The 24,695-nt window shown below is 35.8% G+C and overlaps 1 protein-coding gene across 3 annotated transcripts in view; it reads right to left on the bottom strand.

Annotated features, from left to right (window-relative positions):
• The window catches only part of LRRC9 (leucine rich repeat containing 9), a 157,879-nt gene that overhangs the window by 48,967 nt on the left and 84,217 nt on the right, over nt 1-24,695 (bottom strand). For all 3 annotated transcript variants that reach the window (XM_038544856.1, XM_038544857.1, XM_038544858.1), the window contains 4 exons: nt 23,570-23,709; nt 19,710-19,846; nt 14,149-14,366; nt 9,417-9,485 (listed from right to left, as the gene is read on the bottom strand). In XM_038544856.1, the coding sequence (XP_038400784.1) occupies nt 9,417-9,485; nt 14,149-14,366; nt 19,710-19,846; nt 23,570-23,709 (564 nt within the window). The remainder of the gene's footprint in view (nt 1-9,416; nt 9,486-14,148; nt 14,367-19,709; nt 19,847-23,569; nt 23,710-24,695) is intronic.

Genomic DNA, 24,695 nt, shown 5'->3' with positions numbered 1-24,695 from the left:
GTTCTGTGTGATCTGTAAAGTTGGTATTAGCTGGATGTTCCTGTTGGTCTTCTGGGGGAAGGGCCTGTTACACTAATTCTCAGGTGTCTGCCTGGGTGGAGTTGTACCACATTTGCCAGGGGGCCAGGCTCAGGGTAAGTTGCACTGGATTGCTCTATGTGCCTTTTGTTCCCTAATGGCTTTCTGCACCTCTTTAGAGGATGAAAATAAAAATGGTGGGACCCTGATCTCCAGCCCTGGAGCTGCAACATCGCAGCCCCCACTCTTCAGTACACCCTCATGGAAAAGCAGTTAATCACTTTTGTCTTCCTGATTTCCAATCTCACTCTGTGTTCACCCAGCCTGTAACCAACCATTTTTTTGTTTGTTTGTTTTGTTTTTATCTGAGACACGTGGCCCAATTTTGAGTCTCAAAGCCCTGCAGATTCTTGCCTTGCACACTCACACCACTCCTTCCTGGGGAAGGGAGAGGGTCTCCCTGCAGCTGTGCCACTTGCCGGGCCCCTGCTCAGAAACTGGTCTCTATATCCTGCCCCAGTTTGCAGTTTATGGCAACCCCAAGCTGAAGACCCACCCCTGTGTTTGCTAATTGTAGCTGGCTTCCCCCCCTCCAATGCTTGGGATCTCTGCCACACTCAGGCCCCCTCATTCTTTCTGTGACCCTGGGGGTTCCTAAGACTACACTATTCCACCTAGAACTATGTCCCGATTCATTACCTGAGCACCTTTCAGGGACGTTCCTCACCAGAGCCGATTTCTAAAAGTTCAGATTTTGTGCTCCACTGCTGTATCACGTTCCAGTAGCCAGCTTAGGCTCACGGAGGCTCCCTCCTACCCTGTGGTTTATCTTCCAATAAATCCCCTCAGATTCACTACTCTGCACTGCCTACCCTGCAAAAGGTGGTCCCTTTTCTATTTGTAGAGTTGTAGCAATTCCTTTTTTTAGATCGCAGGTCAAATTTACAGGTGTTCAGAATGATTTGATAGCTATCTAGCTGAATTCATGGGACCAGATGAAAACTAGGATCCTCTGCAACTCCACCGTTTTCCTCCCTCTCTTGAACTTTTTAAAATTTTATTTAAAAAAATATTTTTAAAATATTTTATTTATTCATGAGAGACGGGGGGGGGGGGGGTGGTGGCAGAAACATAGGCAGAGGGAGAAGCAGGCTCCATGCAGGGAGCCCGATGTGGCACTCAATCCGGATCCTGGGATCATGTCCTGAGCCAAAGGCAGATGCTCAACCACTGAGCCACCCAGGGGCTCCTGAATTTTTTATTTTTTAATCAAAACTACCATTTAGAAGTTTAGTCTCTTTTTAGAGTATATAATATTGTTCATTAACTATAGGCAACCCAATTCATGGATAGATTATGTTATAAAAATTCACTTATAAGTAATTACTTTGAAACTTATATAGCATTTTCCCATAGGTACTATCCAATATAATTCAATACACATCTACTGAATTGTATGATCCTCACTTTGTAGTTTGTCAGCCTACTCTAAAAAATATTTGTATGTGTGCATAAGAAGGTATACAGAGGGTCATTGGTGGCGCAGCGGTTTAGCGCCACCTGCAGCCCGGGGTGTGATCCTGGCGACCCAGGATAGGGTTCCATGTCGGGCTCCCTGCATGGAGCCTGCTTCTCCCTCTGCCTGCGTCTCTGCCTCTCTCTCTCTCTCTGTGTCTCTCATGAATAAATAAATAAAATCTTTTTTTTTTTTTTTTTTTTTTTTTTTTTTTTTTTTTAAAGAAGGTATACATTAGGGCATCTGGGTGGCTCTGTCAGTTAAGCATCCAATGCTGGACCTCAGCTCAGGTCTTAATCTCAGGATTGTGAGTTCAAGCCCCATGTTGGGAGCCTGCTTAAAAAACAAAACAAAACAAAACAAACAACAACAACAACAACAAAAAAAAAACAGAAAGAAAAAGAAAAGGTGTACGGAAAGAGTTAATGTAGTAGGCCTGAAACTGCTGTCTTTAGAAAGGTCTGCTTGTGGGGATAGCTCTTGACTTGTGTTTCGCACTTGAATTTTGGAAGTGTTCCTACCATTCCTTAACTGATTAAGGGTAGTTCACTGTGCCTAGATTGCTTAAAAAAAGATATGACTTATGTTCAACTTGCTCTCCTTCTGGGAGTCTGGAATTTTGGTATGTGATACGCATAGGGTACATATGGACCAGCTTCCCACAAAATTCTTGAATGCTAAGTCTAATAGAATTCCCTGGGTAGAAACACAAACACATGTTGCTGCATTTTTGTTGCTGGGTGAAGAGTGAAGAATGTGTCCTGTGTGACCCCTCATGAGGGAGAAAGAACATAAGGAAGCCTACATATCAATTCCTCCAGACTCTGCCTGTGTCTTTCTCTATCATCACCTGGCTGTGTATCCTCACTGTCTTTGTAATAAATTTTAGCCATGAGTACAATTATATGCTAAGTCCCATGAGTCCTTCTGGCAAATATCTGAATGTGGGGGTGATCTTGGGGACTGACAACACAGAAAAGCTATGTAGCACTGTTTGTGATCATGAAAAAAAAAAGAAAAAGAAAGAAACTTTCATCAAAAGGGAATGAATAAACAATCTATTTTTTAATGTAGTATATAAATAAACATTAATGGAGAGAGATCTCTCTAAGATATATAATGGAGTTAAACATAATTAACTGCATTCTAGGCCAGAAAGAAAGTTTCATAAATACCAAAGAATATATAAAATAGACTGTCTCCTCTGATTAAAATGCAGTAACAGAAAATGACAAAAAGATAACCAAAAAAGCCTCATAGGTTTAAAATTCACACACACACTCAGACAGACACCTCTCAATCATTCACGAATTAAAGAAGAAATCTTTTGGAGATTTTAAGAAATAAAGAACAGGAGAAACACGACATATCAAAACTTTTAGGATGCTGTTAAGCATATTTTGAAACCTAAAATTTATTCAGTTAGAAGAAATATTAGAAATTAATGAGCTAGATATCCTACTTAAGATTTTTTTTTGAAGTATATTCCAGGGCAGCCTGGGTGGCTCAGCGGTTTAGTGCTGCCTTCAGCCCAGGGCTTGATCCTGGAGACCCGGAATCGAATCTTGCGTCAGGCTTCCTGCATGGAGCCTGTTTCTCCCTCTGCCTGTGTCTCTGCCTCTCTTTCTATGTCTCTCATGAATAAATAAATAAAATCTTTTTTTAAAAAAAGTAAATTCCATTTTAACATTTGTTCTTCCGATCCTTGAGCATGGGATATCTTTCCATTTGTTTGTACTCTCTTCAATTTCTTTCATCAGTTTTTATCATTTTCAGAATACAGGTTTTTCACCTCTTTATCAATTTTAGCAGCTTTTTGGTGGAGTCTTTCAGGTTTTCTATTTAGAGTATCATGTTATCTGCAAATAGTGAAAGTTTTACTTCTTCCTCACTGATTTAGCTGCCCTTTATTTCTTTTTGTTGTATGATTGCTGTGGCCAGGACTTGCAGTATTATGTTGAATAAAAATGGTGAGAGTGCACATCCCTATCTTGTTCCTAACCATAGTGGAAAATTCTCAGTTTTTCCCCAGTGAGGATGAATTTAGCCGTGGGTTTTTCATAGATGGCCTTTAAACTGTTCCCTCTAAACCTACTTTGTGGAGAGTTTTTTTTTTTTTTTTAAATCATGACTGGATGTTGTACTATGTCAAATGCTTTTACTGCGTCTATTGAAATGATCATGTGATTCTTACCCTTTCTTCTATCAATGTGATGTATTTGCACATAATGTGAACCACACTTGCAACCCAGGAATAAATCCCACTTGACAGTGGTGAATAATATTTTAAATATTGGTAGATTTTGTTTGCTAGTATTTTGTTGAGGATTTTTGCATCTATGTTCATCAGAGATATTGGCCTATAGTTCTCTCTTTTTAAGTGGTTTATTTATTTGGTTTTATTTGAAAGTTTTCTATTTTTTTGGATTAGGTTGAGAAGAATAGGTAATAACTCTTCTTTAGATGTTTGGTAGAATTCACCTATAAAGCCATTTGGTCTTGGACTTTGTTGGGAGCTTTTTGATTACTGATTCAATTTTTTTGCTGGTTATTCATGTATTCAAATTTTTTATTGCTTCCTGCTTCAGTTTTGGTAATTAATATGTTTCCAGAAATTTATCTATTCCTTCTAGATTGTACAATTTCCTGGCATGTAGTTTTTCATAATATTCTCTTATAATTGTATTTCTGTGGTGTTGGCTGTGATTTCTCTTATTTCATTTGTGCTTTTATTTGAGTACTTTTCCTCTTTTCTGTTGGTAAGTCTGGCTAGGGGTTTATCAATTTTCTTAATTTTTTTTAAAGAACCAACTCCAGATTTCATTGATATGTTCTATTGGTTTTTCTTTTTTTAGTTTCTGTAATATTTATTTCTGCTCTAATCTTCATTATTTCCTTCCTTCTGCTGGTTTTATGCTTCATTTGTTGTTCTTTTTCTAGATCCTGTAGATGTAAGGTTAGGTTGTTTATTTGAAATTTTTCTATCTTCTTGAGGTAGGCCTGTATTTCTATATACTTTTCTTTTAGAACTGCTATTGCTGTATCCCAGAGGTTTTGGACTATCATGTTTCCATGCTTTTTAAAAATTTTTTCCTGACTGACCCATTGATTGTTTAGTAGCATGTTATTAAACTTTCCATGTATTTGGAGGTCTTTCCAGATTTTTTCTTATGGTTGACTTCAAGTTTCTTTTCTTTTTTCTTTCTTTTCTTTTCTTTTCTTTCTCTTCTTTCTTTCCTTTCTTTCTCCTTCCTTCCTTCCTTCCTTCCTTCCTTCCTTCCTTCCTTCCTTCCTTCCTTCCTTCCTTCCTTCCTTCCTTCCTTCCTTCCTTTTAGATTCATTTTTTGAGAGAGTGTGTGCACAGGGGCAGGGGCAGGGGCAGAAGGAAAGAAAGAATCCTCCAGCAGACTCCCCACTAAGTGTAGAGCCTGATGCAGGGCTTGATCCCAGGACACTAAGATTGTGACCTAAGCTGAAATCCAGAGCCAGCCTCTCAACCCACTGGGTCACCCAGGTACCCCTGATTTCAAGTTTCATAGTGTTGTGGTCAGAAAAGGTGCATGGTTTCACTTTGATCTTCTTGAATTTGTTGAAACCTGTTTTGTGGCCTAATTTGTGATCTTTTCTGGAGAATGTGTCAGGTGTACTTGAAAAGAATGTGTGTTCTGCGTTTTAGGATGGAGTGTTCCGAATATATCTGTTAGGTCTATCTGGGCCAGCGTGTCATTGAAAGCCATTGTTTCCTTGTTGATTTTCTGTTTAGGTGATCTGTCCATTGATGCAAGTGGGGTATTAGAGTCCTGTATCATTATTGTATTATTATCAATTAGTTCCTTTATGTTTGTTTTTAATTGTTTTATGTAGTTGGGTCCTCCCATGTTGGGTGCATCAATATTTATAATTGTTACATCTTCTTGTTGGATTATCCCCTTTATTATTATATTATGCCCTTCTTTGTCTCTTCTTAAAATGTTTATAGTAACCAAAGCAACATACACATTCAATGCAATACCTATCAAAATACCAATGGCATTTTTCACAGAGCTAGAACAAACAATCCCTTAATTTGTAGGGAACCACAAGAGACCCCAAATAGCCAATGCAATCTTGAAAAAGAAAAGCAAAGCTGGAGGCATCACAATTCCAGACTTTAAGTTGTATTGCAAAGCTCTAATCATCAAAACTGTATGGTATTGGCACAAAAATAAGACACATAGATCGATGAAACAGAATAGAAAACCCAGAAATGAACCCACAATTATGTGGTCAATTAATCTTCAACAAAGCAGGAAAGAATATCCAATGGGAAAAAGATAGTCTCTTCAACAAATGGTGTTGGAAAAACTGGACAACTCCATTCAAAAGAATGAAACTAGACCACTTTCTTACACCATACATAAAAATTAAATCAAAATGGATTAAAGACCTAAATATGAGAACTCAAACAATAAAAGTCTTAGAACACAGGGTAGTAACTTCTTTGACATCAGCCATAGCAACTTCTTTCTAGATAAGTCTCCCGAGGCAAGGGAGACAATACAAGAAAAATAGACTATTAGGACTATATCAAAATGAAGAGCTTCTGTACAGCCAAAGGAAACAACCAATAAAACTAAAAGACAACCTACTGAATGGGAGAAGATATATGCAAATGACATATCTGGTAAAGGATTAGTACCCAAAATTTATAAAGAACTTAAAACTCAACACCCCAAAAATGAATAATCCAACTAAAAAATAAACAGAAGACATAAATAGACATTTTTCTAAAGAAACATACAGATGGCCAACAGACACATGAAAAGATGCTCAACATGACTTATTATCAAGGAAGTGCAAATCAAAACCACAATGAGATATCACCTCACATCTGTCAGGATGGCTAAGATCAGAAAGAGACAAAAGGTGTTGGTGAGGATGTGGAGAAAAGGGAATCCTCTTTCACTGTGGGAATGCAAACTGATGCAGCCATTCTAGAAAACAGTATGGAGGTTCCTCAAAAAATTAAATATAGACCTACCCTATGATCCAGCAATCATACTACTGGGTATTTACCTAAAGAATACAAAAGCACTAATTCAAGCATATATGCATCTTGATGTTTATAACAGCATTATGTACAATAGCCAAATTATGGAAACAGCCCACCTGTCCACTGATTGATGAATGGATAAAGAAGATGTGGTACATAATGGAATATTATTCAGTCATAAAAAATAATGAAAATTTGCCATTTGCAATGACACAGATGAGCTAGAGAGTATAATGCAAAGTCAAATAAGTCAGAGAAAGACAAACACCATATGATTTTACTCATACGTGGAATTTAAGAAACAAAAACAGATGAGCAGAGAGAAAATCAAGGGGGAGAGACAAGCAAACCAAGAAATAGGCTCTTAACTACAGAGAACAAACTGATGGTTATTACCAGAAGGGAAGTGGGTGGGAGGATGGGTTAAATAGGTGATGTGGATGAAGGAGTACAGTTATAATTATGTAATGAGGACCAGGTGATGCATGGAAGTGTTTAATCACTATATTGTACACTTGAAACTAATATTATGCTGTATGCTAACTGGAATTTAAATAAAAACTTAAATAATTAAAAGCTGAACCATAGAATCAGTATTATGCTAAAAATAGTTTCAATAAGTAATGCTAAAAATTTCAATAAAAATGTTAAAAATAATAAAGTCAGAAAAGTGAATTCCAAGAAACAGAGAGAAGGAAATAATAAAGGGTGGGAATTATTGAAATAAAAACCAAATACATAAACCATTGATAAAACCAAAATACGGTTCTTTGAAAAGATTAATACAATAGACAAACCTTTAGCAAGACTTATCAAGAATGAAAGAGAAAATGCAAAAACCAACAAATTTAGGTATAAAAAAGATGACAAACACAAATATAGTGGAGATTTTAAAAATTCATCAGTTTTATGATAGCAATACATTTAAAATTTATATAAAAAGGACAAATTTATATAAAAATATAAATTCTCAATATTGACTTTTGAAGGAATAGAATATATGATTGAATTGATAGCCATTAAATAATTTGAACAGGTAGTTTTAAATCTAATCTCAAAAAATACTGAGCCCAGATTGTTTTAGAGACCCAATTATCCTTCAGGGAACACATGGGTTTTTCCTATATAAGCTAATTCGTAGACTAGCAAGAGAGAGCTCCCAATTAATTTTATGAGGCAAGAACAGCCTTGACAAACTTAAAAGAATAGCATAAGATGATAATTATAGATCAGTTTTACTTATTTCCATAAATACAGATATAATACCTGAAATCTTAGCAAACTGAATCCAGCAAAGTGTAAAACATGACCCAAAAGTATTGAACTCAGGATTAATGATGGCTTAACACTATTGTCTATTAATGTAATTCACATATTAACAGATTAAAGAGGAAACTGCATTGCCAATTATTCAAAATCCATAACCATTCATGATAAAAATAGGTAGTAAACTGAATTAGAAAGGAGCTTCCTTAAAATCTACCTACAACCTATAGCGAACTAATATTTAATAGCAACAATTTCGAAGCATTTTTTAAAAAGATTTTATTTATTTATTCATGAGAGACACAGAAATAGAGAGGTAGAGACATAGGCAGAGGGAGAAGCAGGCTCCATGCAGGGAGCCTGAGGTGGGACTCTATCCTGGAACTCCAGGATCGCACTCTGAGCCTAAGGCAGAAGCTCAACCCACTGAGCCACCCAGGCATCCCTGGAAGCACTTTTTCTTTTTAAAACAAGATTTTATTTATTTATTTATAGACACACACACACACACACACACACACACACAGACAGAGAGAGAGAGAGAGAGAGAAGCAGGCTCCATGCAGGGAGCCCATTGTGGGACTCCATCCAGGGTCTCCAGGATCACGCCCTGGGCTGCAGGCGGCGCTAAACCGCTGCGCCAATGGGGCTGCCTAGAAACATTTTTTGAAGTCAGTTACCTAAGATCAGTGCTTCTATTTAACACTTTTCTGGGTGAAAAGAGCTCTCTGATATGGCACTACTGGGCTCTCTCAACCCCTTTACCCCTCTACTAGGAGCAGAGTGACCTAATTGATAAACTTGGGAAAATTAAACTGAGCATGTTTAGCTCGTCCTTCCTGTCTTGGGAAGGAACATATTGCTACAGAATGCGCTCTCTTCCTCCAGCAGAAGCTCTTCTCCTATGTGGAAAGAATTTGGTTAAGTATTTCCTGTTGCTGGGAGATCATGATTACCGATTTTTGGGATCTGTTAGCAGGCCTGTTTGACTTTCTTATGAAGCTAATCAAAATATTTTCACCTCTCCATCTGTCATGTCATATTTGTCAATTTGTTCAGATGTTAAGTGAAAAGGTGCTACTTATTTGATCCCTCCAAAGCCTCCAACAGCAAAAACAGCAGATTTTTCCTCAAATTAATTTATATATTCCATGCAATTCCAAATAAAATGTCAACAAGACTGTCACATAACTTCAAAAGCTGTTTCCTAGAACTCTTAGTAAGTGTAAAGGGTCAAGAACAGCTGAGACAGTGAGGAGAGAAAAAAAGGAGAAGAAGGAAGGGAAGGAAAATTGGAAGCACTTACTCTACCTGACACCAAGACTTAATATAAAACCTTAGTAATTAACTAGTATAATATTGGTACAGGGGTTGACAATAGTCCAATGACTAGAACCCTGAAACAGATCCTCTTATATATGACAATGGCAGATTATATTATCATCAGTTGGAAGAGGACAGTAAATAAATTATACTTGGATAACTATCTATATATATGGAAACCAATAAATTCTCACATATAAAAATTGATTATGTACAACTATAATTGAATTAACCGACAAATTAGAAAAGTAACATACTCACTGGATTGCCATACACTGTAAGCTCTCTGAGAGAAGAGATACCATCAAGTTTTTCCAGCTCTGCCATATCCTATTGAAAAGTTAATCAATAAATTACTTAGTGGTTAGATTCAATATCTTTAAATATATGCTGATTTGAAGTAATCATATGGAAGTACTGGATTGCAGCTAGTTCTTGATTGAATTCTCCAAAGTGAGCTTGAGTGACACATTCTATATTGTTGATTAAGAACAAATCTATGTACTATTGATTCCAAATGTATGACTGGTAAAGATGATAATCTAGCAGGGGAAGTTGGCCATGTGGCAGCAATTGCAAGAAAAGACCAAATTTCTTCTCAGAAAATTATGGTCTAGGTCTGAGATTATATTTGGTTAATTCCCCCAGAGGATTGACCCAGAAGTGTGGAAAAGATGGTGAATCCAGTCTAAATAATTTTAAATACATCCCTAACCGTACAGGAACATGTGATATAGAGTGGACTACATCCTGATATATTTTCTTAGAGTATATATAGTTGAAAAAGTATTTTTCTAGTGGAATGACTTGTCTTCCCTACTGGATGGGGTTATTTATTATTACCTATTTAACACTGGTGAAAGTTTGCAAGTACATTTTAATTTTTGCAAAATTATTTTTAAAAATGCTATTTCTGACAAAATTTAGGTGACAAGCTCAGTTTCAGTTTGCTGCTAGTTTATAGTATTAAAATAAAATTATTGATATGCTCCTATTCTTATTTGGAATGACAAGTAGACATAGCAAATTCACCCAGTAACTATAAAGAAACTTAGACTTAATTTTAGACCTTTGGAAGTGGAATTTAAATGCTGATTTTCATAATTTTGATCTTAGAAGTATCATAAGGGAGGACTCTGGAAAAGCTTTGATAGTCCATTATCTATAGAGATATTATGCATTTGACCCACAGGTAGTTCCTGTATGTGGAACCAAAGCCTGACTGGAAAGCATAGAAATGTGAAAAGTCTTCTGAATTATTTTCGCAAATTAAACAGATTTTGGCAGTGTTCACTAGTGAAATATTTCTAATTAAAATGTTTGTTTCTCCTGGAATATGTTAATATGAGAAACCAAGTGTTAAATTTGTAGAGGATAATGCTGGTATAAAGAGACATCAAGAAAACTAATATGTTCATAATTGGGGAAGAGGGCCAATGGCTTCCCAATTTTAATGTAGAGTAGTTTTTACAATGGAGTTGTTGTACCACCTAGATTTGGTAAATTTTCAGGAATTTTGTGATATGGTGTTCAGCTTGAAATTGACCATGGTGGAAAAAATTATACTGCCAATTAAATTGGCAAATACTATTGATAAGGACCCCCACCCCGCCTGAAGAGCAGGCCATTAAACATTAACCAGCACACCAATAGTGGTTACCTTTTTTTTTTTAATTTATTTTTTATTGGTGTTCAATTTACCAACATACAGAATAACCCCCAGTGCCCGTCACCCATTCACTCCCACCCCCCGCCCTCCTCCCCTTCTACCACCCCTAGTTCGATAAAGGAGGAAAGACTATCCATTGGAAGAAAGACAGTCTCTTCAATAAATGGTGCTGGGAAAATTGGACATCCACATGAAACTAGACCACTCTCTTTCACCATACACAAAGATAAACTCAAAATGGATGAAAGATCTAAATGTGAGACAAGATTCCATCAAAATCCTAGAGAAGAAGAATACAGGCAACACCCTTTTTGAACTCGGCCACAGTAACTTCTTGCAAGATACATCCACGAAGGCAAAAGAAACAAAAGCAAAAATGAACTATTGGGACTTCATCAATAAGAAGCTTTTGCACAGCAAAGGATACAGTCAACAAAACTAAAAGACAACCCACAGAATGGGAGAAGATATTTGCAAATGACATATCAGATAAAGGGCTAGTTTCCAAGATCTATAAAGAACTTATTAAACTCAACACCAAAGAAACAAACAATCCAATCATGAAATGGGCAAAAGACATGAAGAGAAATCTCACAGAGGAAGACATAGTGGTTACCTTTTGAGTACATTTTCAGGATAAGCTCTATGGCAATCATGGTAATAGTTAGACTTAGATTGGCGCCTTTCATTTAGGGCAAGAAATAGCAGTGGATTATTTCCTGGAGTCATTTCTTAGCCTTAGGTGATTACTGAGATGTTTAAAAGCAGACACGGTTGTTTGATCCCAGATAGGGAATCATTTAGACACAGAAACCAAAATAGGACTGTAAAGCTGATTAAATAAGTCACCTTTCAGTCATGTTTCTGGTATTCTATCAGCAAAGGCAGGACTATAGGTAACAATTTTCCAAATCTACATTATAGGTCCTGATGGCTAAGTGAAAAGCTTCACACTGGAATCTTATCAAGAATATGCAGTTTATGAAAGTTTTTAAAATTGGTTAATGCAGGGCAGCATATACCTTCATCTGAAGTATTGTTTTCTTAATTTTTCTATGCCTTTTCCCTCCTACTCTAGACATCTTTATCAACCCAAGGGTTATAATCTGATTTCCCATTTGTGGGAATTAATGCTGGTGTTAGCTTGCCCATGTTGGTATGAATCTAGAGAAAAAAATCTCTCCTATAAAAGAAAATATGAATGGAGAGTTAAGAATTTTGAAGAACATAATATCTTCAGTAGAATTAAACAGAATCTCCAACTCAACTTCTTACTCCTCTTAATGTTTCCCAGCTAAATGTATGTTCACATTAAGGTACTATAATATTAATAGAATGAGTTTGATTGTATAATGATCAATCTAAATTAAAGGAAATTCTATTTCAAGGATAAAAATAATGTTGGGTTGATCATTAAATAATCAATATCCCTTCATTCCATGTTATATGCATAATTTCTCATGATTTATCATATAGGTTGTCTATAGCTACATTAAATTTTTATTAAAAAATTACCTTGACTAGGCATTATCCTGCTTTTTACTGGGTTGGAAGTTGTTACAACAGTGGATCTGCCATTCATTCTCTTCTTTTAGTGGGTTAGAAGGGTGGGGATGTGAGGCAAGGACACTCCTGGGGAAAAGCAGGTTACCTGGTCTAATCACTTTATAATTATGTGGATAAATAGCTCTGCTGTCAAATAGACCAATGATATTTGATAGGAAGAAGGTCCTTATTTATGAAATATTCTTAGTACAGGATCTCCCTGGTTATAGTGAATAAACCTACAACAATGGAATTATCAAGCATGGTTACCTATAAAATAATCACATAAGCACAAGAAGAAAATGGAGGTATTTCATAAATGAAACATTCCCTTTTATATGGATCACTCAAAATCTCTCTCTTTTTTTAAAGATTTTATTTATTTATTCATGAGAGGCACAGAGAGAGAGAGGCAGAGACACAGGCAGAGGGAGAAGCAGGCTCCATGCAGGAAGCCCAATGTGGGACTTGATCCTGGGTCTCCAAGATCACACCCTGGGCAGAAGGCGGCGCTAAACAGCTGAGCCACTGGGGCTGCCCAGATCACTCAAAGTCTCACTTGGAGATCTTATATTTTACTCTAAGCTAGAGAGTATGTAAAAAGAAAGGACCTGAGAAGCCACAGGAGTGTTCCAGATCCTGTGTATCCTTGAAATTATAGTAAAGCTTGATACTGGATAAGATCTCTTAAGTCTGATATGACAATGCTTTGCGTCACCTTAGTTGCTATCACTGGAAAGATTTCCCATAGGATTGCAATTTTCCCAATTTAGATTTCCTCTGGATAAAGCTTTGTAAGAATCATTGCATTTGGAAGGCTTTTCTCAGATGAATGTTGTTTGAAATTGAAAAATTAGTTGTATGTCATTTTTCTCTGTATGTATATTTCCTAGTTGCTATGTAGGACAGGGCTCATGATTTTTTTCTAGCATTGAACAGGCTTTTATATCACCCCAGAAGGGGCTCCCTGAACTTTAGCAAGTAAAACCACAAATATTGATGGCATAATTACTATGTACCAGGTACTATGCTACATACTGATACAAATGTGGGCAAGATATAGTTGGTCTCTGTTCTTGGGTAGAAGTCCACATTTCATTTTGTCCTTGAGATTGTTTAGAGGTATGGGCAGAAGTAAAATTGGTAAAAGGAGGGCTAACATCATCACCAAAACACTGAGAGAAATGTTAGGGCTGTGTAAGGCTATGTATATCTTCAACAGTCTTATCTGCATACTGTATCAGGAGAGAGTCTGAGCAGGCTCAGTTGGGATAGGGCCTAAAGGAAATAGGTTGAATTCCGAGCAGGTAAAACCAAAGCAGGACCTTATCTAAGGGAAGCCTTAAGTGTGTAGAGATGGAATATTAAGGCTAAATAAGGGCCATTATCAGGAACCAATTCAAATGTCAGTCAGATCAAGGACAAATGCCAAGTTTAAAGGGCCACAGGAAGGCTGGGATTGAGATGCAGAAATAGCTTGGACCAAGAGTAGCTAAGAACAAAGATATCTATTAGAGAGAACTGCTGAGAGGAGCTTAGAACATTTAAAGCTAACTCTTTTTTTAGCAGGTGGATGCATGTGGGTTGGTTGGATTTATAAGTCAGAGTGGACATCTTTGCATCAACAGACTATTTATATGCCTTTGTTTCACAGAGTATTTACATGACATAAAACAAGTTAGCACATTAGCAAAGTTTTCATTGGTGTGTTTGGAACTTTTATGTTTAAGAGGAGTTAAGTCTTATAAACTTCATTTAAAAACTACAAAATAATGTTACCTGGATTTTATTATATCCTAGGAAGAGTTTCTCTAATTTTACCAAAGGTTGTAATCTGCTCAACTCTCGTAGTCTGTTTTCCTCCAGGTGAAGTGCCAACAGAGAGCTTGGTTTGGCAAAGGCACTGTCATTAAATGCTCTGATGCGGTTATGGTCCACTACCAATTCCTGAAGGACTACTAAATTGTCAAGCCCTTCAATTTGACTGATTTCATTTCCTGGAGAAATAGAAGTCATGATATGTCAGGTGAGCCTAAACTTTCTGAATAAAAGGTTACCCATTTTACTTAAATATTTTTTTAAAGATTTTATTTATTTATTCATAAAGACACAGAGAGAGAATGAGAGGCAGAGACACAGGCAGAGGGAGAAGCAGGCTCCATGCAGAGAGCCCGATTTGGGATTCCACCCGGGGTCTCCAGGATCACGCCCTGGCTGCAGGCGGCGCCAAACCGCTGCGCCACCGGGACTGCCCTTTACTTAAATATTTTTTGTAAAATGATTTCTTAAAAAGTAAAACTGTTAAAAAGAACATATTTCCAAGGAGAAATAGAATGTATTTCTCCATCTCCATTTCAGCCATCATCATCAAATAATATTTGGTAAAATTTCTCCTTTATGTTTGAAAGACCAAGATATGATGTATTAAATGTATGTAATTGACCCAATCTGTTTAGTAATTGAGTACTAAAATAGCTGGTATTGACAAAAGTAAATGTATAAAAGTGCTGCAGAAGAGATACTTCCTGAGTATCTATTATTCTAATATTATTCTATTACGCAAATAGGTATATTTAAGTATTTATTAAAATAAATGAATTATTGTGTTTTAATTTGGAAGAATGTACCTTAGTTATGCTGTTATTACCTTCCCAACATATTTTTGCACCACAACCACATAAAAAAGTAAAAATGAATTAAACGTACATTACATTCTTTGAAATTTCAATCCTTTCTTTATAACCTGATTTCTCTCTACTATAGCAATCACTAACTTTGTAAGTATTAATGGTAATGATAATTAATGAGAGGGGGACCCTTGAGTTGACAAAATGCTTTTTTTTTAATAAAGATTTTATTTATTCATGAGAGACACAGAGAGAGAGAGAGAGGCAGAGACACAGGCAGAGGGAGAAGCAGGTTCCATGCGGGAGCCTGACATGGGACTCGATTCCAGGTCTCCAGGATCACATCCTGGGCCAAAGGTGCGTGCTCAACTGCTGAGCCACCCAGTGATCCCGACAAAATGCCTTTATACGTGTTTTCTACTAAACTCTCAAGATAGGACAGGGAAAATATCATTTTTTAAGAATCAGAAAAATGAGGGTCAAGAATTAGGTAACTTGGACATAGACATAAAAGTGGCCTAACCTAGACAGCAGGCCTAACCTAGATCTTTACATTTTAAGCTCAGTGTTGCTTCTATTATACCATACTATATATCATTTTCATTCACTACTCATCCTCCTCGTTTGTTATGGGCGCCTACCAAATTCATATATTGAAGTCTTACCTCCTAGTATCTCAGAATGTGACTGCATTTGGGAATAGGGTCTTTAAAGAGGTAACTATGGTTAAATGAGTTCATTGAGGTGAGCTCTAATCCAGTATGACTGGTATTTTTGTAAGAAAATATTCGGACAAAGATACCCATAGAGGGAAGACCATCTGAAGACACAGAGGTCATCTAATAAACCAAAAAAAGATGGCCTCAGAACCAATCCTGCTGACATCTTGATCTTGGCCTTCTAGTCTAGATCTGTGAGGAAATAAATATGTTGTTTGAGCCATCCAGCTTGTGGTACTTTGTTATGGCAGCTCTAGCAAACTAATACATCACTGAATGTGTGATCCTGTGATCTTGGAATTCGTCTCCTTGAAATGTAACATATTTTATCAAATTTAAGGCTACAAAAATTGTTAAGATATGTCAGTATTTATGTATACTAAGAAAGAAAAAAATTGGTTAGGTAAACTATGACATGCTATCAATTAATAACATAGCCAGATTTCAGATATGTTAAAGGAATAAGTGTCTCAGAATTGGTGAACTATGGTAAATTTATTTTGTACCATTCTTATAAAGAAGTTTATAAATCACAACCTTCAATAAAATTGCTCGCATAACTAAATCACAGACTTTGAAACTTTACCAGTGCCTTGCTTATAAATGAAAAAAGTTTATTCAAGTCAGATTGAGAGAAAGTGTCTCAGTTGTGTTAATATATTAATTTTATAAGATTATGTATTTAGACTATCACTTTTAATATTTTAAAGCCAGTGGTATAAAAATTATACAGAATAGTTTCAAGTTCTAAATAATGTCTACCATAGCATATTTTTGGCCACTACTCATTTTAGAATGCTCATTAAACATATTTAAGAAAGGAAATTCCAAAAACAACTATACAGAATGTGATTTCAGGGATCTTACATTTCTTTTACTAGGAGCATTTACCATTGTTTGAAAAATTCCCACTTACTTAACTAAATAGTTAAATTTTAGATAAATTTGACCTCTAATCCTTAAGGTTCTAACTTGCTTCCCTACAGCCTCACTCTGCCCTTCCCTAAAGATTCCACCTTCCTCATATTCTTGCAAATTTAACACAACAGGTGAACTGTAGGTTCATAAGCTCTCTCATGGACCCTGGCATGGCCTCATCTAATCACTGCTTATGTTTGTGTACTCTCCTACAGCTTTTTCCCCTCTTGCCCCTTTAGATTGATCTTAGAATTCTCTCTTCTGTTTAGTTATTAACCTAACTTACCTCTTTATAAACCTCCAAATGTGTTCTGAACCTCACTAGCTACCTTCTGAATTCTTACCTTCTTTTTAGGGAGAAGCTTCTTGAGTATACAACCTCTATCTGTTGTCTGTACTATCTATGCAACCACTTCCCTCTACATTGTTTTTGAGTTTTACTCTTCCCACATTTCCAAATTGGATTCTCTAACACTTACCAGTGGTCTTCTTTTTGTTGAATCCAGTTTTCTTTAAAAAAAAAAATCCAACACTTTTTTTTCAAAGGTCTCATTCTTCCCATCATTTGACTTTGAGGCCATTTATCCTTTCTTTTTCTGACATTTAGAGTCTGCATTTCTTGGTTTTCTTTCAAAATTTCTTGTATGACTGCTTTGCTATTTCTTTTTTCACCAGCCTTCTTAATGCTGGGTCGGAGGCATAGTGGGATGTGTGTATGGGGGTTTGTCTCCACACCTCTTTTGGCCTTTCATTCTTTCTCTATGCTTTTTTCCTAAGTAAGCACATATACTTCACCTGTCACCTCCTTTGGTATAATTCCAAAATACGCATTTCTAGTCCTTTTTTTAAAAATTTTTATTTATTTATGATAGTCACAGAGAGAGAGAGAGAGAGAGAGAGAGGCAGAGACATAGGCAGAGAGAGAGGCAGGCTCCATGCACCGGGAGCCCGATGTGGGATTTGATTCCGGGTCTCCAGGATCGCGCCCTGGGCCAAAGGCAGGCGCCAAACCGCTGCGCCATGCAGGGATCCCACATTTCTAGTCCTAACCTGTGGTCCAGTACTACTGCTTTAAAAAGTTTCCATTTTTACATCTCAAAATTATCACAACACAAACTGATTGTTCCCTATTGCAAATTAGCAACCTTTCCCAGTGACTTTACCTAGCTTTAGTATCTCCTATTGCCCAATCTCCTAATGAAATAATGAAAACATCTTGAACTATTTTTCCTCTCCTTATTTATCTAATTAGTCACTAAGTCCTACTATTTCTTTCTTTTAAAATGCATTTTTGAATTACCATTTACTCCTCCTTTCCACTGACACTACTTTAGCCCAGACCTTTATTATGTCCTTTGTGTTGAATAGAAGATGCATGTGCTTTGGAGTCAGACAGAGCTGTGTTTGACTCTGCAACACACCATTCACTGGTGCAAATGTTGGAAAATTACTTAACCCTACTGAGATTTAACTTCTTCTTTTTTTGTAAGATGCATATAAAATTATTTACCATGTTGAATTACTGTGAAGATCGAATGAGATAATCTATGTAGACAAATACCTTGCCTAATGACTCAATAAATGATAACCATAATTGTCAGAGTCAATTGCCTCAGTCTCTGTATAAGGCTGCTCCAATCTGATTTGCCATGCTAGACATGGCAAAAGAACACATTCCCTTTTTACATTATTAGATTTAAACAGACTTTCCAGGGTTAAGTTGTCTGCTTTTCTCATATGTTACTGTATCTTTTAAAAGATCTGTCATCTGTGCTCATTTTCTTATTCTTTTAAGGCTAAGTCTCTGTGTTTTTGATGCAATTCACAGGACCTTTGATAGGCAAAAAGGTGCATTAAAATTTTTAAAATATGGTCTAGAAAAGCCTGTCTTTCAGAAAAAAGTTACCATATGCAGATCAACTACACAAGTATCTCCCCACATGTCTCAATGATGGGTCTTCCAACCTTTCTTCTATGTCATTAAATAATGTTAGACTAATGTTCCAAACTGTTTCTTCCTCATTCCACTTTTCTAAAGGTTTATAACTCCTACCCATTTTCAACTGCAAAATGAGCATTCTATATCAAATTGGTCATGTTTAGAGGCTTTAGAACTCTCTCAGAGAACTGCATACTCTTTGTTTTTATCAGGTTGGTCCCTTTTCAAATGCTGGCCCACAGACAACACAACTGTGCTCTTGTGACTTTTTTCCTCCCCACCACTTGCAAAACTCTTGGCCATACTTAACCCCAATATAAATTCTATCAATCATTCAAAAAGTCCCATATATGTTTCAATTTAGAGAAAACTCTAAACTTCTACAGCACTTAGGGACGCCTGGGTGGCTCAGTGGTTGAACGTCTGCCTTCGGCTCTGGGTGTGATCCTGGAATCCCGGGATCGGGTCCCGCATCATGCTCCCTGCCTGGAGCCTGTTTCTCCCTCTGCCTATGTCTCTGCCTCTGTGTATGTGTGTGTGTGTGTGTGTGTGTGTGTGTGTGTTTCTCATGAATAAATAAATAAAATCTTAAAAAAATAAACTTCTACTGCACTTAAATTAGTAACACATAGTTACTCAGAACTAATTCATCATTAAAAAAAAAAAAAAAGAACTGATTCATCTTTCTTTCAGTATGTCTCCAGAGGCAGATCTTAAACTAGTTTAGAATAAGGATCTCAACTATATGTAATGACAATAATATAGTGTTTCTGTATATTTCTTCATAAGAAACATATTTCTTATGTTTCTGTATGTTACTTCTATTGGTTTTTTAGTTGAACGTGAGGTAAAAGTAAATTATGATATAATACCATATTATATCATATGGTATGATTGAAACTTTGCAAGCCCAGTAAAATTGCATTTTCTAGGGCTAGAAACACAATATTCTCTAGCCCTAGAATATTGCATTTACATTATTTATGTAAATAACCCAAGAAAAACCAATTTGTGATTACTAAAACATTTTTATCAATCTGTTTTAAGTAAATGTTGATGCTAATTTTGCTTATTAAAACAATATTTTCAAATCAATTTATTAATAAAGACTCACACATTGACAGTGTTGCTACTCACCCTGTAGAAAGAGGAATTTTAAATTTCTTAGCCTATTAAGCTGTAGCTGAATTAAATTACAAATTCCATTGTAGCCCAAATGAAGTACTTCTAAACTGTGCATTATTGGAGGCAAATTTTCACTACTCATTATATCTCTGAAACACAAGCATAAGTTTGAGCCCATAAATTTAATTTCAAATGAGTTGTATCAGAAAAAAAAACTGATATGTACTTACTATAAGTTGAAGTTTAAAAATATTAATTTAGTAGTAAATCAGAATTAAATGATAATCTTATCTCTTTGTATTTCATATAATAATCATTTTTTATTCTTTTTTAAATTTAAATTCAGTTTGCCAACATATAACAGTGCATTATGCACTTTTTAATCTTAACATAATATTTTTGTATGGTAAAGAACAAAGTACAGAAAGACTTAAAGACTTACTTGAAATGAAAACCAAGTGCCAGCACAATCAATCAAAAAAACGGGAAAAAGATGCATCCAGATTGGAAAAGAATAAGTAAAACTGTCTTTATTCTCAGATACATGATCTTGTATTTAAAATATCCTAAAGAAGCCACCAAAAAACTATTATTGCACTAATAAATGAGTTCAGCATGATTAATATACAAAAATTAATTGAATATCTCCATATTATCAATAAACTGAGAATGACATTAAGAATTCTACTCATAATATTTTAAAAAAGAACAAAATGCTTCAGAAAAAATTTAACAACAGTTGTATAAAATGTATACACAGAAAATACAAAACATTGCTGGGATAAATTAAAGATTATGTAAATGGAGAAATATTTCATGTTCTGATTAGAAGACTCACTATTACTAAAACAGCAGTTCTCCCCAAATTGATCAATTGATTCAATGCAATCTCCATCAAAAGTCTAGCAGGATCCTCCCCTCCATTCAAAAAATGTCCTTATTTATAAGGAAATGTAAAGAACTCAGAATATTCAAAACAATTTTTAAAAAGAAAAAAAGTTGGAGGGTGTATAATCTCTGATTTCAAAACTTTTAAGCTGCGGTAATCAAACCAGTCTGGTACTGGCAAAAGGACAGACAGATCAATGGAATATGATTAAGAATCCAGGAATAAGGGAATCCCTGGGTGGCTCAGCAGTTTAGCGCCTGCCTTTGGCCCAGGGTGTGATCCTGGGGTCCCGGGATCAAGTCCCGCGTCGGACTCCCAGCATGGAGCCTGCTTCTCCCTCCTCCTGTGTCTCTGCCTCTCTCTCTCTCTCTCTGTGTCTCTATCATGAATAAATAAATAAATATTTTTTAAAAAAAATCTTAAAAAGGAAAAGAATCCAGGAATAAATTTTACTGGTCAATTGATTTTCAACAAAGATACCAAGGCAACTTAATGACAGAAAGGGAAAGGATGCTTGGACAAATGGATAGCCACATACAAAAAGAAGAATTTGAGCTAACATTATACCTTGTAAAATACACAAACATTAACTCAGAATGGATCTTAATCCTAAATGAAAAAAACATAAAATTGTTCGAATAAAATGTGAGAAAATCTTTTTGATGTTAGGGTAGCACCAAAATCACAATCGGTAAGAGGAAAAGTTGATAAATTGGACTTAGTCAATTGTCCTTTAAAAGACACCATTTAATTAAGAAGGGCACATGATGTGATGAGCACTGGGTGTTATACATAACTGATGAACTACTGAAAACTGCATCTGAAACTAATGATGTACTATATGTTGGCTAATTGAATTTAAATAAAAAAAGACACCATATAAGAAAAGATAAGTCCTTTAGAGAAAATGCTTATAAATCATGAAATACCACTTCAAATCCTTAGAAAGGCTATAGTAAAAAAGACAATAACAAATATTGGTGGGGATGTAGAGAAATTAGAATCCTCATAAACTGTTCTTATTAATGAAAACTGGTGTAACCACTTTGGAAAATAGTTTGGCAGCTTCTTACAAAGTTAAACATGAAATTACCATATGACCCAGAATTTCACTCCTAGATTTCTACTAAGAAATGAAAACATAAGTGTTTCCAAATACGTTTACACAACTGTTTATAGCAGCATTATTATTATTACTAGCCCCAAAATGGAAGCAATCCAGATGTCTATCAACTGGTGAATGGATAAATGGCACGTGGCATATCCATCCAATGCAATACCCAGCATGTTCAGCAATAGAAAGGGATGAACTACTAACAGATGCTATAGTATAAATGAACCTCAGAAACATTATGTTAAATATAAGAAGTCAGATACAAAAGACAACATATATGATTCTATTTATAGGAAACGTCTAGAAAACATAACTTTATGGAAAGTGAATTAGTAGTTTCTTGGAGCTAGAACTGGGAAAGGGAACTGACCAAAAATGGACATGATGATCTTTTTTGGTGTGATGGAAATGTTCTAAAAGTGTATTGTGGTAATAGTTGCACAACTATGAATTTAGGAAAAATTATACACCTAAAATGAGTGAATTTGGTATGTAAACTATACTTCAGTAAAGCTGTTGAAAACTATGGATAGTCCCAAAATAAAGGATATGTACAAATCAAATATTCATAGTAGCTTTAATCAAACTAGCCTCAAATTGGAAACAACCCAAATGCCCATCAACAATAAATGGATAAACAATTTGTCATATAATCTATAATGGTATGCTACTAAGCAGTAAAATGAAATGAATGGCTGACACTTGCAACAACATATATGAATCTCAAAAGAATTATGCTAAGTGAAAGAAGCCAGACACAAAAGACTCCTTACTAAATGATTGCAATCATATGAAATTTTAGAGAAAGGCAAAATTATAGTGATAGAAAACAGATCAGTGGTTGTTTCCAGGATCCAGGGTGTTGGGGAGGAGATTGCAAAAAGATGTGAGTTTGGGGGATGGGAATAGTTTACTTTGATTGTAGTAATGGGTGCTCGCTTCGGCAGCACGTATACTAAAATTGATTGTAGTAATGGTTATATGACTGAATATATATATTTTTAAAGATTTTATTTATTTATTCAAGAGAGAGAGAGAGAGAGAGAGAGAGGCAGAGACACAGGTAGAGGGAGAAGCAGGCTCCATGCAGGGAGCCTGATGTGGGACTTGATTCCGGATCTCCAGGATCACACCCTGGGCCGAAGGCGGCGTCAAACTGCCGGGCCACTGGGCTGCCCTGACTGAATACGTTTGTCAAAATTCACTAAACTTAAGTTGGTGAGTTTTATTATATGTAAATTATACTTCAATAAAGGTGGGTAAAACCACAATTCCTCATTGGAATAACTGGAATGAAAATATTCTGTGTTGGAGATATGTGGATCTCTTCATGTTCTACCAAAAATGTGTAGGAAGGTGGGAGTTAAGTCCTCATCTTCTTTGTAAAGAATCTTTTCCATTGATACTGGGGCATTAAGTGACCAGATAAATAATTTAGGAACACAAACAAAACAAAGGTTAAAAGAAACCTAAGTCCATGCTACTTTCATGGGGTGATGAAAACACTTTGGAATTAGATGGTCATAGTGGTTGCATAACTTTATATATATGCTAAAATACTTGATGAATTGTATATAAAGGATGAGTGTTATGGTTTGTGAATTGTATCTCAATTAAAAAAGCATTAAACTTAGAATATCTTTTCTTTTTTTTTTTTACAATATAGGTATGAAATGCAGGAAGCAGGGAAAAAGCAATGACAAAGGACTATTTTGAATATCTTTTTATTTGTGATATTTATTATTAGAATGTAGCTATTAAATAAGTATTAAAGTAAGATAAATGTAGATTACTGCTATTACTAATGTGACTAACTGCTTTATAAACTCCCAACCAAAATTGTTTATAATTGTGAAAGAAAGATAGTACCTGTTTATTTTTGAAGTTCCTTGTTGTCCATAGCCACTTGAAGGCACTTTCTGGTAGAGTAACTGCCTGTTGGTCAAGTGAGTCTGAGGTTTTACTCTGGGTATGATGGATTCAATATGATTATAATTGAGGCACAAGACCTATAGAAAGAACACCTTATTAATCAGACATTTAAATATGAAAACTACCGTATATATATTTTTGGTTTTAGATTATTAACATCCTAAAAACTATTAAGATGGTATAGGTAAAATGTGAACTATCCAACATAATTTAATAATATATCAGTGTTAAAAATGACATACATTTTTATATCCCAAATGGTCTGGACGTGGCTTTGAATGTGTTTTTTTTTCACAATCTGACTTACTGGGAAATGACAATATTTTAAACAAAATAATGGAGACCCTAGAAAGCTGTTCAACATTCTCAATCAGCACTCCTGACTTCTTCAAGCCTGATATAGGTGAAATAATTCTTTGTTGGAGAGATCACCATTTCCCTATGTTTAAAAGGACTTTGTAGATGGCTTAGCCAAAGCTATAGGACAGGAGGCAGTAAGGTTGCTTTAAGAACTTCAGTATCTTCCAATTTCATTCCATACCTGCTCATTATAGAGGAACCCTTCCAAAATAAATGATAGCGTCAGAAGGAAAAATCTATGTATAATTGGGGTTCCAGAGAGTGCCAAAAGGGACAGAGGGCCAAAAAGCATATTTGAACAAATCATAGCTGAGAACTTCCCTAATTTGGGGAGGGAAACAGGCATACAGATCCAGGAGATAGAAAGATCCCCCCATAAAACCAATAAAAACCATTCAACACCTCAACATTTAATAGTGAAACTTGCAAATTCCAAAGATAAAGAGAAAATCCTTAAAGCAGCAAGAGACAAGAGATCCCTAACTTATATGGGGAGAAATATTACATTAACAGCAGACCTCTCCACAGAGACCTGGCAGGCCAAAAAGGGAAATATTCAGGGTACTAAATGAGAAGAACATGCAGCCAAGAATACTCTATCCAGCAAGGCTCTCATTCAGAATAGGAGGAGAGATAAAGAGCTTCCAAGATAGACAGAAACTGAAAGAATATGTGACCATGACCACCAAACCAGCTCTGCAAG

This window comes from Canis lupus, chromosome 8 (genome assembly GCF_011100685.1).
Source record: "Canis lupus familiaris isolate Mischka breed German Shepherd chromosome 8, alternate assembly UU_Cfam_GSD_1.0, whole genome shotgun sequence".
NCBI lineage: Eukaryota > Metazoa > Chordata > Mammalia > Carnivora > Canidae > Canis > Canis lupus.
This window is presented reverse-complemented; position numbering and strand designations above follow the sequence as displayed.